Genomic DNA, 18,068 nt, shown 5'->3' with positions numbered 1-18,068 from the left:
ACCTTCCTCTAACAAAAGTTCAGCAATGACATCCTCAGTTCTCAAGACGTTTGCAGGACTATTCCTAAAAGAAAAGGGAATGCTACTGAGTGCTAAACTTGACCCAATTTTTTTGAGTCATGTTGCTGTCCTCATATTCAAATTGCCCTTTTATCTTTACTTGAAACTACATTTGATGCTTTTTTTATGTTCTATTGTGAATAAAATATGGGTTTATGAGATTTGCATTCTGTTTTTATTTACATTTTATACACCGTCTCAGTGTTTCTGAGTTTGTACATTCCTCCTAGCTCATGTCTGGTTCACCCTCTGGCTCAGGGGGTTCAGTATTCTTCCCACAGTCCTGAAGGACACGTTGGAGAGCTCAGGAGTGGACCATCACCTCACTACATGGACTTTGGACTACCTCACCGACCGACCACAGTATGTGAGAACTCAGGGCTGCGTGTCGGACAGGGTCGTCTGCAGTAAGGGGGCCCCACAGGGAACGGTTCCGGCTCCGTCCCTCTTCACCATCTACACTGCAGACTTCTCCCACAACTCCACCCAGTGCTTCCTGCAGAAGTTCTCTGACGACTCTGCAATAGTCGGCCTCATCACTGATGGGGGCGACAAGGATACAGAGGACTGACCCATGGTTTGTGGACTGGTGCCAGCTGAACTACCTCCAGATCAACACTAGTAAAACCAAAGAGCTGTTGGTAGACTTCTGCAGGCACAAACATCCTCCATTGCAACCACTGAACATCCAAGGTATGGACATTGAGGCTGTGGACAGCTACACTTGGTGTTCATCTGAACAACAAACTGGACTGGACTCATTACTCAGACGCCCTCTACAGGAAAGGGCAGAGCAGGCTGTACCTGCTGCAGAGACTCAGGTCGTTTGGAGTGGAGGGCCCACTCCTGAAGACCTTCTATGACTCTGTGGTGGCCTCAGCCATCTTTTACAGTGTGGTCTGCTGCGGCGGCAGCATCTCAGCCGGGTACAGGAAGAGACTTAACAGGCTGATCCGCAGGGCCAGCTCTGTTCTAGGATTCCCTCTGGACCCAGTGGAGGTGGTGAGTGACAGGAGAATGGAGGCTAAGCTGTCATCCCTGTTGGACAACATCTCCCACCCCATGCAGGACACTGACAGCACTGAGCAGCTCCTTCAGTGGCTGCAGCACCCACGGTGTGGGACGAAGAGATTTTGTAGGTCTTTCCTCCCCACAGCTGTCAGACTCCACAAAAAATGACTTCAACTGATCAAACACACACATCCACACATGTGCAATAACAATAACACTAAGTGCAATACTCTTTTCTGGCATCGTTGTATTATACTCAATTGTATATAGCATTTGTATTCTATTTTATTCTATTGTATAAAGTATTTTATTTTATTCTATTCTGTTGTGTACAGTTGTGTACAGTATCTTATTCTTATCTTATTCCAGTGTTTTTTTCTATGTAACTTTGCACTGTCCGCTTTCTGCTGTAACAAAACAAATTTCCCACATGTTGGACTATTAAAGGTTATCTTATCTTATCTTATGTTTACATTTGCACAGAAATAGATTTTTGTTTTTTGCAGGATTTAGTTAAATGTGACCTCTTCATAGAATTATGACTATTTAGAAAAAAATAAATATGCTCATTCATGGTCGATCATAGGAGCACTTTACACTGTTTGCCTTTGACTAAAGTGAGCGATGGCACATTGCCACTAAGCTTAACAGAAAATAAGCTAATAAGATAGTGCTGGTAGTGACTCATATAATGTAAGAGATTTGTGTTTCATTTGTTTACCACAGCGACCACACACTCCCAAGCTGTGGATTTTACTTAACTTTGCTTCACTGTCTGGGTTGAATCTAGCTTTTGTCTTTTTAAATGTTCATGACTAAACTTACACTTGCTGTAAAAGTTGCGATTGAGAGCTTACTGCTTGAGCAAGTTTTCATGCAATTTGTCTCATACAAATTGAAGGACAATATTTACTAGGTTAAAATATAAATCTAAGAACATTTAATAAATGAGGTCCCTAAGCACAGTGTTGCACACATAGCACCTCCTGACACAAGAGTTACAAGAAGAAAACAGCCTGTTGTGTCTCCATCTGCTGGGTTTAAGATGAAAAGATGAATTACATCTTAATTTAAGTTTACAGGGATCTATAACATAAACAAAGATTAATATGTGTTTTTCTCTGACAATATCTGACAGAGCTTTAAAAATCCAGAACTAAGTAATGATAATCTGAAACAACTGTTTAAGGTATCAGAATTCATTTTTTAATAATATTGTAAAGGTATTTTTGATTTAGACTATCTTTTAGTTAAATGATGCACATTCATATCAAGCATATCAAGGAGTCATTTAAGTCGTGCACAAAATAAGTCACATCAACATGTAGTGAGTATATTTTCTACCCTTTCCCCAAAAAACAGTAAGATGACCAAACTTTTCTTGGATGAATTCAGATTTCATCATTACAACGTTTACTTTAAAGAAAACATTTGCATGGTAGAAAAAAGGCAACAATGATTTTAGTGTGTTGTAATCAATCAGATTCTCTAATCTTACTTTCATGGAAAACAGCAACATTTTATCAGATTGTATCTTACATGTGGGGATGCTTCTGCAGAAAGCTTTCAAATGACAAAGCACTTAAATTTATTGAGCTATGAAACATTCAAACCATTTTAGTACATTTTGGTTGATTTAAATCTAACGTGTACAGAAGTGTAAGCTGTCTAGCTTTTCTCTTCAAACCTCTGGCATTAACAGTTCATTTTTACCCAGAGAACTGCTGCTCACTGGATATCTTTTCTCTCTTATTTGGACTATAAGACCAGTAAATCAGCCATTTTTGAAATACTCAGATGAGCTAATCTGAAAAAAAGAAAAAAGAAATCTACATTCAAAGTACTTTAAATCACCCTTTTTCCCCATTCTGATGGTCAGTTTGAACTTCAACAGGCCATCGTGACCATGTTTACAGGTATAAATACAGCCTGACACATTTCTCATATATAGTACTAAGATGTTATCAGAGGAATTTACCGTGTAAAAAAAATGCTGATAATCTGTGAAGCCACCAGGTGTCAGTGTAGACTCAGAACATACAGACCTGAATGGAAATTACCATTACAATATTCAATTTAAGCACTTGTTTCAATATTTCTCTTTAAAGATAATTTACAGTTTTTTAGGCATTAAGATTGATGATGTGTAGTCTGAGAAAACTAAACACCATGAATTCTTATCTCTCACGTGTCTTGGCTCCACATAGGATGATGGTATTTTGCAGACTTGCTGATAAAACTCAGCTGTCATGAATAGGACATATTTGTCACTAGCCAATTTCTGTGCTTCCACAGAGTATATGTGATATGTACCATAATGGAAAATACTCCTGGAGAGAGGAAATTGTGACTTTATCCTGCTGCTGTTTCAATTACTCCCACAGAGACCTCACAGCCAAGCACAGAGGGAATATCAAACTCAAATTGGAACACTGGTAATGGAAATTATAGATTTGGGGATTTGTTGGATGTTTTGCACTGTTTCTGGTAGTGACTCAGAGAAAACATAGCTATTAAATTGGATTAAACCTTTACTACCAGGGCAACAAGCACTGTGGTACTGCTTTATATCTTTGACCATTGTTTATGATGATAATTCTTATATGAATTGAAAAAGGAGACATAAAGCAAAGTCTACATGTTCTTGCTAATGGGAAATGTACAGAATAACATTATTGTTTGATATGGCATAAATATATATGTGCGTACATTTTATGATCAGTTTCCTATATAATCAGTTTTGTTTGAAGGGTCTTAATCCAGAAGAGGTTACATGATTTATATTTCAGTGTAATCCAACAATAGTAAAGACACTTACAGTTTGCCTATTTTTTGTCAGGGAGTAGTGATCAACAAAAACAGCCCAGCAAAGAAAACAAAGGCATTTTACACACTAGTATTATTAGTATTAATGTTATAATGTTTCTATAGTATGTTTGTCACATGAAATGTGCCGTATCGATAAACTCAGCTTGGCTTATTGCTTCTCTCTGTTTCCAGTGATTTTCTTAGAATAAGCTCTGGGTCATTTTCACTTACAGAGATAATGATGGTAATGGTCTTTTTATCTAACTCAGAATATTTTAGTCAAACTATTTATCTAATAAATTATTATTACATTTAAATGATGTTTTAAATGCCATTTGGCATCCAAGATGTATGATCTGATAATTTTTTCAAATTGCCTACATCACAGCTTTGATGTTATCCTTTTTTTTCTTTGAACGGTTCCACATTTAATGGAAATGATTATGCGGCCTCAAGGAGGTGTTTAAGATAGCAACAGCAGGCTCATTTGCAGCCAACTTGTCCTTTCAGGTCTTTAAAATTCAACCTTTCTACCTGAAGAGCCAGTAATTGGTGCACAGTGCACACTGTTCAGATCTAAGGAGCAGTGAGTCCACTTAGCATGACACCGCAGCACAGCGTGGGCTTTTCTCAGAGCACCTGAGAGCCTTACAATATTAAGATTCAACCTGAGTGCTGGTCCTACTGGTAAAATGTGAATGAACACAGAAACAGGCAGCACTCTGCCTTTTTCTTGCAGCCCGCCTCTGCGGGATGAAACAACTTGAATTCTGCAGTAGTCATGCTGCTCCCCCTAACCCCGGAGATATGGTTGGATAGGTCAATATCAGGCCCAGCTAGAATCCAGTTTCCCTCTATTGGTATGCTGAACAGAAGGGAGACAGAAGCCCGTGGGTCAAGACCGAAGCGGCTGCTCAGGACACTTTGATATAATCATTTTTATCTGTGGTAGAGTAGCTGACTTGGCTGGAAGTCAAGGAAAAAGCCTTTGAGGACTTGTTCTGACATTTGGATTTAATCACAGAACAAATCATGGCCTCGAGTATCAGACACATGGGCTGGCAGGGCTTTCTTGAGGGCAATCTGTTACAGAGAGCTAGAGAGCAAAATGAGACCTAATTATCATGTCTCTATAAACTGGACTGTGTCTAAATACGACTTCCATCGAGGGGAGATTACATTTACACATGATGTACTGTGCCATGTTTGTGACAAGAATTTTATTTCCATCACATTTAATGCCAAATATTGGCAAACTATACATGACTTTCTTACAAGAATGTGGAAACACAGACATTAAGAGCATAAATGATCCAACCCAGTAATGTAAAAATTCAGTCCAGCCGTGCGTTGTCACTTGGTTGGTCCTCCACTTTCATTCAGGCTGCACCTATCGGATAAATTCCCATGAAATTTGTCACAGACATTTATATCCCAAGAGGATACGCTTTTACATCCACCATGAAGCTGACATTTGTGCTTGTGAGTGAAGTGTCTCATGAATTCCAATCACTTTAGTCAAAAATCATAAAGCTAGGTTTATTATTCATGAAAATGATGAATATAGTCCCTTCTTTTTTCGCCACGCGTGAATGGACCACTGATGATCATGACATAATCATCAGTGAACACCAGCAGTAAAGTGGTCTGTTAGCCTACTACTACCCTTTATTCCATTTTAATTGATAGAATAGATGAGACATGCACCCAGTTTTTCAGTGTTTACTGTTTTCCTTTTGCCTGTTTCCTCTCTGACAGCTCAAGTGTTACTAAAGCGGCTCTATTTTGTGTAAAAAGCACACTTGAGACAACCCTCATGGCTTTGATTCCAGTATGAAATTCATCCTTTTAGAGTTACACTTCCAAAGCATTGTTGAGGCTTTGTGCTGCTGTTACGCAATGATCCCATTCTGCCAAGCTGCTTAGACAGTCGGCTAACAGCCACAAGCAGCTCGCTCTGTCCTGCTGCTGTCTTGTGTATTCATACTGGCCAGAGAGGGAATCTGAACGCTGAAAACCATCCACACACATATTTCACATTTCTGGGGATCGTCTCTGGGGTGCATTTCAGGATCCGGCTGGATTTGCAGTGTACGAGCCATTCACGGTGGTGACGATGGGAGAGGGCTTCCAGTCTGGCTGGTAAAAGTGGATGTCACGAGTTCGAGCCCAGTTTGCAAATACCGCCTTCTCTGTGATGAAACGGTGGTGGCTTCCTCGCCGATTTCTCTCGTGAGAAAGATACATGGAGCACTCGTTGGGCCCCGAGGGCTCATAGTAATGATATGGTACAGTAGGATGGGAGGAGGATCTACACAGGCGAGAAGAGAGAGGAGGAAGCCATGAAATAGCATGAAAGCCAATGCGCACAGGGGGGATGTCGAAATAGTGTGTAATTATGAGATTCATGGTTGGGGAGGGGGAAAGAAACAAGTCGGAGAGGGGAATAAAGAGAAGAAGGAACAAAGAAAAACAGAAAGATCAGAAGAATCTGCACTCACAGAAATGTTCATTATACACTCTCCTATTCATCTGACACTCACGCTAACACAAAGCTCAGTGGAGGAGCTTTCTGTGACACGTGAGAGTGCCATGAATTTTTCAAAGTGTTCTTTGTGCTCTTGTCCTTGCGGCCAAATTTTAGAAAATAAAATCAGCAAATTTTCCAGTGTCTCTTAAATGCTAAAAACACATGGTGAAACCTGTACAGTATATTTTCAGCAGCGCTGTTTCACTGTAAAATGTGAAGATGTTTTCAGTGGTGCTGTCGTCCACTGCAGGGAGTAAATGCTATATTACCAAGTTGGAAGACATCATTAAAGATGCACTAGACACGATTTTATGTGGAAACATCAGTGGTGTCGGCACACACTAAATCACAGAGTGAGGCTGCAGCACAAAACAGAAGAAGTGTTCCATTCACTTCATGCACTATTTGGCCCACTGGCTCAAACAGGAAGTGACAAACTGAACCTGCCGTGAGGATAAAGCATCTCAATGCATATTTTAACAGACAAAACTCGATGCTAAGGAGAAAATAACATTCACAAACCAGTGAATAAGGGTTAAAAGTGCGTGCACGTGTGACACGCTCTTTCTCAGTACAATTATTTAATTCTAATAACATTCGGCGGATTGGTATGTCTTGTTTTCTGCTGCATTGTGCAGCTCCAAACCCACTGCACCCATCAGACAAAGCTAGTTAGTAGATGTTAAATATGGTGGAACATTGATATTTCTTTTGGGAGTTGGTGGAGAGCAAAATGCTGCAAAATGCAAAATGCTCAGATGATTAAGGAGCTTATCTAAATATTTTTTTTAATAAACATTGCTGTAAAGACACAAGAGTTAGCCTTGGGATCATTTAAATATGTGGTCCCTGGCTACATCTTAAAAGGTAAAAGGAGAAGAAGAAAAAGAAAACATACCAAAAGCCCAATAGTGAAGGGAAACGAGTTGGCAATAGGAGAACAACCAACTCACTGCTTTGTATCTGCTTATCAATCAACTGATTATTAATTTATTTAACTGGCATTTCAAACTCTGCTGTCTGACGCTGACGGGTACAGAGCTCCACTCTAACACACCTTTACATTTAATGCAGACTGACCAAAAGAGCTCGTCCTCAAAGAAATAATGCAGTCCTGTAACGTCAGACTTCTTTTCATTTGTTTTTTGTTTATCCTAGTAGTAATAAACCGACTAAATAGTGGAGAAACCATATTGTGTAAAATCTGACAAATATGAGAAACATTCATGTATTTAAGATTTTCAAGACTAAATAACTGTACGTCTGTAAAATTAAACATTGCCAATAATAATATGTCATTTCATCATAGGTTTTCAATGCTCTATTATTCAGTAATTACATTGTAGTCTATTAAAATTCCCATCACACATCTTGGTACTAAAAAACATATCATATTTTAGAATGGTGGGGTCTTTACTTTATAACATCAAATGAAAACCCTGCTGGCCTTTTACCCAATTATAAACTGACACAATATTACTGAAAACCAAAATATTTGAATTGCATGGAACTATGTTTTGGCCATGGTGGTTTATCAATAAAAATCTACAAGTCATATTATGCTAAGTTTTAAAAAAAAATGAAGCAAAGCTAATAAATATTTGGAGAAGAAAAAGAAACTGCAGGAATCTACCTGCAGAAATCAGGAGGCACCATGCCATAGACGTTGATCCTATCACACAGCTCCAGGGCTATAGCCATAGTAAACCAGCCGGTGCTCAACCAGGAGTTGGAACTCTTCCTGGAAGAAAAGAGAAGCTTACCATTTTCACAAAAATATACTGAGCGCACTTCCTTCTTACTGCCTGTTCAGAAAAGATTAAAGATGGTAAAACCGTAGTTTTTAGATTTCATCTGATCAGTCGCTGAAGAGGAAACCCTGTAGCTGACTGTGTGACAGTTGATACATGGGCAAGAAATAGAATAGAATAGAAAATAAAATAAAGATAAATACATAAAAACATTCATTCTGACACTGGCTATTGCTACATGAGAGCAGAAGTCACTGGATTGCCATTCAAATGCAACATTTTTCATTCAGTTTTCATTCTGTTGGCTTATTGTTCACATGCAAATGAGTTTAGATGAATAGCTGCATTCACGACAGTGAGGTGTCTTTGTCTGCCTTTGTCTTTTTTTGCAAGGTCACATTCAGCCATTTTCACTTTGCCTGTCCCGCGTATGCAAAGAGACAATTACCATGTATTAAAAGTCAGGAAACGTGCCTCCGCTTCATAATCTCTATAAAAGCAAAGAACGTGTATACCTCTTTGGTAACCCAGCTTGAGATTTTTGATGATAAAATGTTTTCTTTTTTCCAGCTGAGACTTTTGTGAGCTGTTTCTTTAGAATGTTATTACTTTTTAATGCAATATTAAAGATAATTTTATTCGAGATGCAGGATTGGGACTACAGTGCAAGCATTTCACTTCCTGATGCCTACCAGCTGCATAAACCTGTTAGGCTTTCCCATAGGACAATTATACCTTTGCATAAAATGTACACTGGAGGTATGTTATATCTGTAGATCCCTCTGAAACCTTACACTGATGATGAAATGATGTGCTGCTTCCTGGAAATGTAACTACATGTCACATGAACACAGCCTACAATGGTTGTGATTGGCCAGTTTAGTAGCATGGATTCTTCCCATGCATTACTTTTTTTCTCCAGTTTTCAGATCAGTGAGTGAATGATGATGATAGCCTCAAGATAAGGACTCACAGATGTCCTGAGGGGAGATTGCCAAAACGATCACGAATGCTGGCAAAGGTGTCGGCCACTCATGTAGTTACATCTACAAAGATTGAGTCACATGTATCAAAGGGTTCTGGCATGTCTGGGAGCTGCTGCAGCTCTTCATTAAAGCCTCATCCAAATCGCAGCCTCTCGCTCAGCTCATATATCCATCACATCCTGTTTGCACAATCAGGGTTTGGAGTTTGTTCACAAATTGCATTTTACATCTCGAAGGTAATATCAGTGTCTGGTGCATCCTGTTGTTTTTGCATTCTTTAAACTGTGTTTACGTTTATGCGTCAAAACAAAAAATAATGAATAATGAATCCCTTACTCCTGCCTTTGCTTATGACAAACATATATCTGCTGTGTACTGAATTCTGTACATAAAACAATAGGTAGGAAATTAGTGCTTTCTATCTTTGTAATATATTCCCCTAATATAAACACTACTGACAGTTCTTTTGTGTGTTGTGTGTCTCTTGATTTCTTTTCACCTCTCCATCTTGTCTCATTCAAGTCCCAAAAATATAAAACTTGCTCATCATGTGAATATTTACCTGTCAATCCCAGTTTCCTTTTTAAATAGTTCATCAAACTTCAGCATCTTGATCCTGGAAATAATGTAGATTTTAAGTTTGGGTAGCAGCTGGTTTAAAAGCTTTAGGTTGTTGTAAACATGGCCTTTTCCATCACGTCTCATGCAACTGCTCGGTCCCCAGAAGATGAACACTGTGTCTTGGCTCATGTTGAGGAGCTCCTGCCTGCTCCGCAGCACCCTTTGCAGGCTGGAGTGGGCTATAACACGCAGGCTTGCGCGCCGACCGACATCCTGCTGATACCCGAGGCTGGGAGCATCGTTCATACGAATAACACACTCAGAGCGGTCGATTTCTTCGCCCCTCTTGCTCGCTGTCAGTTGCCCAGAGCTGGTCACCAGGGCACAAGTCCTGCAGTGCATGTTCAGAGGCTGTGAAGTTCAAAGTTAAAAAGTCAGACATCGTTGCAGTTTCATTCACATTATGTAATGAGACAAAGTGGTGGAAGAGAAAAATCCAACTACAAGTCGCAGATGGACTTAACAGTTTCAGATAAATAAGTTTAAATCTCTCTGGCACTCCGTAAAACCAGATGTAGCTTCAGAGCGAGGTCCTAACTTGATGTGCAAGATACTGTATTATTTTTACTTACATGATTGAAAATGTATCTTAAACACATGAAGATAAAAAGTGTGTTAAAAAGTGTTTTTTAGCCTTTGAGAACCAGAAACCAACAATATTTGCGTTCAGTAGTTGTTGACGTATTTAAATGTGGGAAATGAGATACTATCAAGTCAAATCTTATTTTTTCTGAGATGCTCTGCTTGATTTTAAAATGTGGCAACCACGAAAAGCTTAAGCAAGCTTGAAGGATATAAAGCATCAGCAAAGAGGATTCTAACACTGGAGTTTAAAGCAAATTCGTGTAGAGCCCTTTCAATCATTGATTATGATTCGGCTGCATTCAGACGGGTCTTGAATCAAGCAGGTAGACTTGTATTGGGCGACTCTGTCTGTTATTTAAACAGTTGACAGTATAGAGCAGAGGCTATTTGACACAGTGCTTTCATTTTCTATCAACATCACACATTCAGCAGTTTTCACTTAAAATTAAAAAAAACATAAAACAGGGACAACATGCACTGGTCAACATCCTGTTCATGCAAGCTTTTTGTGCAGCATTGGAGTGAAGAGTGCTTGTTTGGGCTTGAATTGAACCAGGTATTCATGTTGCGGCATCCAACCAGGTTTTTCAAACTTGAAAAATGCGAGCTCAGACTGAATGATCCGACAGCAAACACCCAGAGACTCTTCACATGAATTATTCCCCACCCTAATAGAGAGCTGCATCGGCATTCTGAACTGTGCTCGGTACTTCACACTCCATCAGGTTCTGAGGTGGGAACGTGTGTGTGTGTGTGTGTGTGTGTGTGTGTGTGTGTGTGTGTGTGTGTGTGTGTGTGTGTGTGTGTGCAGACAGGTGATTTTACCAGCGCCAGAGGCTGCACTGCTACCACAGCTATATTTATAATACACCCCCACTATCTCTGTGACCCCACGCTGAATGATTGCCATGTGTGCATGTGTGTCTCTTCGTAAATGTGTGTATGAGTGCAATGTCTGGGGATGTCTGTAAATCTGTGTGGTGAGTTCAGTGTAGCCCCAAAATATGTAATGAAATCATGTTTCTCTGGCAAGAATTTGCAACAGTCTGAAAAACATCTAGATCCAAAACTAGTTGGAATTCCTTCAAACGAACACACTCAAAGTCTTTGTTCGGAACACTCATCACATTTCCATTCTCCAGCAGATTTCCCCCCTGAAAATCATCCCTGTTGGGATGTGCGCGCTCTCTCAATATCAGGTAGGTTGGAGCAAATTACACACTTGGTTGCACAAACACACCCTCCCCGTCTTGGCTGGGAAGAATCACAGTCCTTTTAGGTCTTTCTTTCTCTGCAGACAACAGAGAGACAGAAAGTGCATTTTCCCCTAAGCACTGTCCAAGCAATTACCGCAAAGCATAATCCAAATTATAATAATGTTAAAAGTCAGGAAGGTGTGTTAAACAAGTGAAAGTCAATTGAAGGTTGCCAGGCTGGTGTCATAGTTTAAAGTGCCTGTAAAATAATAAAAGTGTCCTTGACAGCGATGCTGAAGTTCCAGCTTCAGCTCCCAGAGCTTCTGACAGCTTGATGTTGCTGGGAAATAGGCACTTATAAATCCTGTATCACAGCGAGACTGGCTTTCAAAATCACAAGCAGAATATTTCAGAGGCCAGGCAGCTGAAGGTGCAACCCACAGACTAGTGACTGGATAAATAAATGAATGGAATTCATTACAAGTAGTTTTCACTCATAATCAGCCTTGAATTACCTTTGATTTGTCCTTTGATTCGTGAAACAACCATCACTTTAACACCTGCTGACTCCTACGCACACATATTCAGACTTTATTATGCAGACAGAAGGTTGTCTACCTTGATCAATAGTGCACAACCTATAAATCAATACGCTTTCCTGAATTAACGTGACCTAAAAAGACACTAATTTCAACCGAGGCTGTTCACTGAAACATGATGAAGCTGACTGGATTAATGAGGTCCATATTGTTAACAGCAGGACAAGAAGATGCAGTTCGGAGTACGGCTCTGGTTCCAGTCCCAGTCAATTACCGCCCACTCTCTGACTCCAGACTAATCAGTATGATCCTGATTATACACTTCCCAGGGGAACCCAAGATCATAATTGCTTTCAGAGCAAACCCCATCAGTCAACCTTTGATATTGAACAAGAGCTTCTTCTATTGTGCCTCCAGTCTCCAAATTCATGTCTGCAAACCTACTCGGTTAAAAAAGGTTACAGCGCACAGACTTGCAGGAAGAAGTCGTGGGATGTGATATTTAGAGGTCAGACAGACCTGATGAAGAAAACCTGGGAAAAAACGTCTCTTGCTGTCGTAATTAACCACAGATTAAACCCCAGATAAGTAACCTGAAGATTTATACCTGCTTGTCTCTCACCACCAGTTTCTGACTTATCTTTTGGACTAAGTTGTTTTTGTTGGATTTAGGTAAAGCTACCTGTTATGTTTATGATCAACATGTAGGGTCAAGGTTGGAAAAAGAGCATGTTTTAGCCAAAGACATTACGAAACTGAATTACCTTCAATCAGAGATTTTTTGTCCACTTGTTCATATGACTGTTAGATATCCAGGTAACTTGCTTTGGTGTCTGTTTAGCACTGGTTATAATGGTATTAGTCTACAGAGACTGCTAGAAGGTAGTGGAGTGGGCACACTCCATACTGTATCTCAGCTGACTCTTAGACTCAAGCCCAGTGGTCTCCATAGAGACATTTTCAGAAACAATAATTGGGGCTTTATTTATTTTATTTTCAGCTGCAGATTTGAAGTTCACTTATGGAAGCTTAACTGTAGAAACATGCTATCTACAGTGTGCCTCAATAATTAGTTTGTAATCATTTTCAGATAATAACAAAGCTCTGCATACACAGAAAGAATGCACAGACAATAACTGCTTGATTTGGTTTTAGACTTTTTTATTGGATTTCTGATTATTGTGAGCAATAGAAAGACTTATCCTGTGATAGGAGCAGTAGTGGGGAAAAAACAAGATGCGTTTTCTGGAAAGGAATCAAAATCATTTAGATGTTGAACATTGTCACTGAATACTTTCCAAAGTGCACAGAATTGGGCTATAGTGGCTCAGCTGAGAGCAGGAGGAGATGGAAAAAGCCCCTCTTCTGTGGCACGAGGGATTCACGATCAGTGCTGCTTTCTTTTCCCAGAGACCAATTAATTACAATGAAATCCTCCCGACAGTTCCCCTAGACATCTCATTAAGCTCCTGCCAATGACACACAATCAGGTCGCGATTCCAAATCTGTTCTCAATTTGAGGAAATAGTTAAGACAATAACAGCACCTGTCTTCTTCTTCTTCTGCTCGAGTCAACTAAGAGAGAGAAGAGCCAAAAAATCATTTCCTGCTGGTGATGTTTACGATTTCCTCTTGACTATTGCTATTCGCCTAATTTTTCAGTAAAAACTAGACAACAAATTAGGCGTTGTATTATCATTCTGAGTGTTACAGCTGATAACATCGCCTGTTTTACCAGGAGTGCTCCCTTACCTTGAGCTGAATTTAAATGTGTATATCCTAAGTCATCCAATAAGAGAGCTCAAAGAGCTGAATTTATTTTGTTCCTGCTTTTTTCCACACGCTGACTGTTAATATAAGCTGCCTTTGTACACTACGAGACGGCTTTAAATTGAACGTCAGACAGGTAAAGACAGAATAAGCATTATAATGGCACCCATTCACCCCAGACTGGCTGCATTAAAAGCTGTCAGAGCACAAAGAGGCATTGCCCATAATAAGTAGGTACATCATAAAGTTGCGCTGGCACACAGTCCGCACTCGTGCTTTCACACCGGCTTTGTGATTAGAGACTATAAAGGCCAATGTAGATTGGCTCTGCTGACAGTTCTTCAAAGGTCAACATCTCTTTAACTCGAATCGGCAAAACATCAGTGAGGCTGCAAAGATGAGGGGCCAAGCAGAAGATGGAGCGAGAGTGTGTTAACCTGTGTGTGTGTGAAAGAATCTGTTCAAGTCAGCAGCTCTAATCACTGCAACACGCCAAAGAAAAGAAACACATACTAGAGACAGAAATCTCCCCAAAAGAAAACTTGCAGACGCTGCGAAAGTCATACAGAGAGAAACACAATGAGAAACTATTCCACACAAATATGCACCATAACTCTGATGTGTGATCTCACAGTACGGAGATTTGTGGGGTTCAAAGCTGCTGTTTTCTTTTCACACATTTAAGCAACGAAATGAGAACAGAGGAAAGCCAAATGTTAAGCCTATAACCCTCTGCTACATGAGGCAGCACAGTCTTAGTGATTAATGTGTGCTGGGTGTTTTGCCACCTCTTGGGTGATGCATAAATGAGCAAAGCCGCCACAGACCACCACCCACCTTAGTGAAATCACAGCCCATGTGAACAAGATATGCACATAAGTTAATACAGGCAATAATCAGGGTCCAGCAGGCACACCAGATAGAGCTTTCCTCACATTCCCAAGCATCTCTGGCTCTGATGGGGGCATAAAATTTTAACAGCGTGTCTGCGTGAGTGTACTCGTGCTGTGTGATGGTGTGTGTCTCTGTGTCTGCACACACACTTGTGTCAAAGCCAAGATTCCCTCCACTAGAAGCAGCAGCAGACCTGAGATGACCCTAAAAGGAACTATACGCAAGGATCCACCCACTCCACAGATCCTGCAGCAGGTCTGCTCTGGTTAGTCATTCTTGGGCTCTGGCAGAGGATGAAGCAGCAGCAGCAGCAGAGCTTGAATCTCCCCCAATGGGAGGGAGGTACAGAGTGACACTAAGCAGTATGAAACTGTCGCAGTGTGGATCCATCACAAATCACCTGTCAGCTAGGAGGGGTTGGATGAACGGGAGAGACCATGAATAATAAAGTGCCCACGCGCAAAGTCCAAAGTGAAGCAGCTTGCGTTCATTTCTCCTAAGACTACCTGCAAAATCTGAGCGCTGATCTTAGAATCAAGCTTACTCAAGACAGCACAGAGACAAATCCAACAGGCCTAAGCAGGATCCTCTCTTCAGAGCAGCATGACTCTCACACTCTCGTTCATTGATGGCTGAGCAGTGTAAGGTGAACACTAAGCAAAACTTTTTTTCTCCAAATCCGTTCCTGTCCAGTGCTGCCTGAGCATTGCAGCATGCTTTCCACTCTGCTGTGTCCTGCTGTATATCGTTCTCAGCGAGGGGAGACGTAATGCTGTGTGAATGCTCCATCTATCTCAAAGACGAGCCTGTGATAATGCAGTGGGTCAGAGAATCGGGCCTTTGTACTATATTACTGTTGAAGGTGCTGCTTACACGACCAAAAGATTACAGTGGTCATATCTTGAGTAGACATTATAGTTGAAATGCACCCTGTTTTAAGTGCTTTTGTCACTAAATATTTTATGCCGAAGACATTAATTATGAATTAAGCAACAGAGTGAACTATAAAGAGAACTTTGAGGTCATGCTTAAGAGATGAGATGGTATTATAAAAGCCTTTGAGGGCAAAATAAACCTTTAATAGACTCGTGCTGCTTTCTTAATGGAAAGTGTTAAGCAATTTTAATTAACTGGTTTTTAGAACTTTTTTATTGTTGTGAAAAGTTCAAACGAAAAGACCTCACTGCTGCTGCTGCTGCTGCTGCTGCTGCTGCTGCAAAAAGGAAAAAGGAAAACTGTCTGGCACATAAAGTAGTACAAAAATTAAATACACAAATGAGTTTTCAGTCACTGGGGGGGATTTTAAAAAACACATTTTTAGTGGACACCTGAACTCTGCATGCTACTCTCTGCTTTACCTGGATGACAGCAGAATACAAATTAGGTACAGCTGCTAAAAAAACAACAAAAACAAAGCAATCAGCGCAATCAATGTGCTTTCTGATGATGTTTATAATATGACCATCCGATTACAAAGATGTCCAAATGCACAGGGTGAATTCACCTTCCTTTGTGTAGTCTGATGGAGATGGTTGGAGAACTGTTAATTTGTCAAAAAACGTCATAAAGATGCTGAATTCGAATTTCTTGCTCTTTTCCAAACATTGTCACTCTGCGGTATGTTATGACCCATGAGTTTCTGTCGTGTCACTGGTTTCTGTGCATCCATGTGCCTAAATCAAAACACATTTAGCCACCAGACACTTCACTTCACCTTCAAACATATATTTTCCAGGACTAAACCTCCTCCTCCTCCTCCTCTCTGTGCAGGCACCTAATGCACTGGCAAGGACCCAAACACTCCAAACAAACACTGCTATTGTGTGTTATGTTATATCTTTGATATCTTTGAAAATGGAAACAGTTTCATTATTGATTTTCAGGTGAGATAACATTACTGCTAAACATCTGAGATGATCTATATCCTGCACAGTTTCAATTCCTAAGCAGCTTTTATAAAAAACAAAAAGACAAAAACAAATGTGGACCATAATATCTCTGTTTGTAATATGCATGCAAGTGCTCTGGAGTTTCAAAGAACCAGGTGCAGCATCATTACCGCCCATAACAGGACTTGACTTGGTTCACAGGGAACAGATGGTCCGTATTTACCTTATGATCCATGACACCTGAGTACCCCTCCAGAGATGTTGTTTGGAGTCTCTGTGATCTGTCCGGTACTTTAGTGGACTGAACTCGCGCATCCAAACGGTAAGAGGACGATGAGGACGAAGAACTTGATGAGGAAGCTGATCTGTCACCAGAGCTGCTGTTGTACACCAACAAAAAGCCGGTAACCATGGTAACGATGATGATGCCACCAACCCCTTGGCACTGCAGGGACACGTGAAACACCAGAAAGACAAATCTCAACATCACGCCAGAGCATGATTCAGCCAGTTCAGGACCGACACAGCCACAAGCTTGAGGATGAAATCTGCACCTTTGGTCAGGATTGTTTTTCGTTCTTTCTTTCTTTTTGACTAATTAACTGCCAGCTTTCAAAACAAATGCAACATAACAAATGCAAGGCTCAAAACGTAATGCCAGCTATTCTTCTCAAATGCGCTCAACATGCTCTGTCAACAAGGAAACACGTTTTAAAACGAGGCTGCAAAAATACTGTTAGGTTGCTCAGTTCAGACGTGTCATATTTAACCCCATCCCCACTCCCGACCCACGCAGGGGAAAAAAACTTTAAACGGCCGAGCTGTTGTAGGATTATTCTCTGTGAATATTACGCGTATGTGGCAAAGTGCAACTGGGTCACATTCGGTGAAAGAGCTCAGTCTGCAACTCCACTTCTGAGAGGCAGAAATATATATATATAAAAGCTCCCCACAGCGGAATATTACAGTGATACTTCCGACGGCTTTCATTCATAATTACCACTTTTATCTTCATCTTCATTTCCCCTTTTGTCGGCTCTTCATGCTAGGCGTCGGGACTCTTCAGCATGCAACACTTGAGCGGCGGCATTACTGGGATCACCGCGCAGCTAAAGAAAACGACACTCCACTACTCTTCTCCCGTTCTCTCCTGGAAGCCCTCATTCAACAGCGCGCTCCTCATGGTCCTAAACAACTCCACCTCCCGACTTTCCTCCGTCAGCCTTTTCTAAATAGTAATACTCCTGCACCGTTTCTCTGTCAATATAAATTCACATGTATTAATCTCTGGTGTTATAGACATGTGAATTTATTTTAAAAAAAAAAATACTTCAAATGATTAAGAAAAAACAGGCAAAAAAAACATCTGTCCCCCATGTTTCTCCAAAGCTCTCAGAAATTAGTTTAGTTAGATATATTAAAGCATCA

General features: G+C 40.5%; 1 protein-coding gene across 1 annotated transcript; it reads right to left on the bottom strand.

Annotated features, from left to right (window-relative positions):
* Positions 1-5,492: 5,492 nt before the first annotated feature.
* Positions 5,493-17,868, bottom strand: st6galnac5b (ST6 (alpha-N-acetyl-neuraminyl-2,3-beta-galactosyl-1,3)-N-acetylgalactosaminide alpha-2,6-sialyltransferase 5b). Its single transcript, XM_082523495.1, has 5 exons — positions 17,641-17,868; positions 16,864-17,085; positions 9,709-10,118; positions 8,043-8,150; positions 5,493-6,190 (listed from the first exon to the last, which is right to left on the bottom strand). Exons 1-5 carry the CDS (start codon positions 17,659-17,661, stop codon positions 5,947-5,949), a joined length of 1,005 nt encoding a protein of 334 aa, XP_082379621.1. The 5' UTR covers positions 17,662-17,868; the 3' UTR covers positions 5,493-5,946.
* Between the last annotated feature and the right edge of the window lie 200 nt (positions 17,869-18,068).

This window comes from Aulonocara stuartgranti, assembly GCF_965226115.1.
Source record: "Aulonocara stuartgranti genome assembly, chromosome: 23".
Lineage (NCBI taxonomy): Eukaryota > Metazoa > Chordata > Actinopteri > Cichliformes > Cichlidae > Aulonocara > Aulonocara stuartgranti.
Note: the sequence above shows the minus strand (reverse complement) of the source record. Positions and strands in the feature narration are given on the sequence as shown.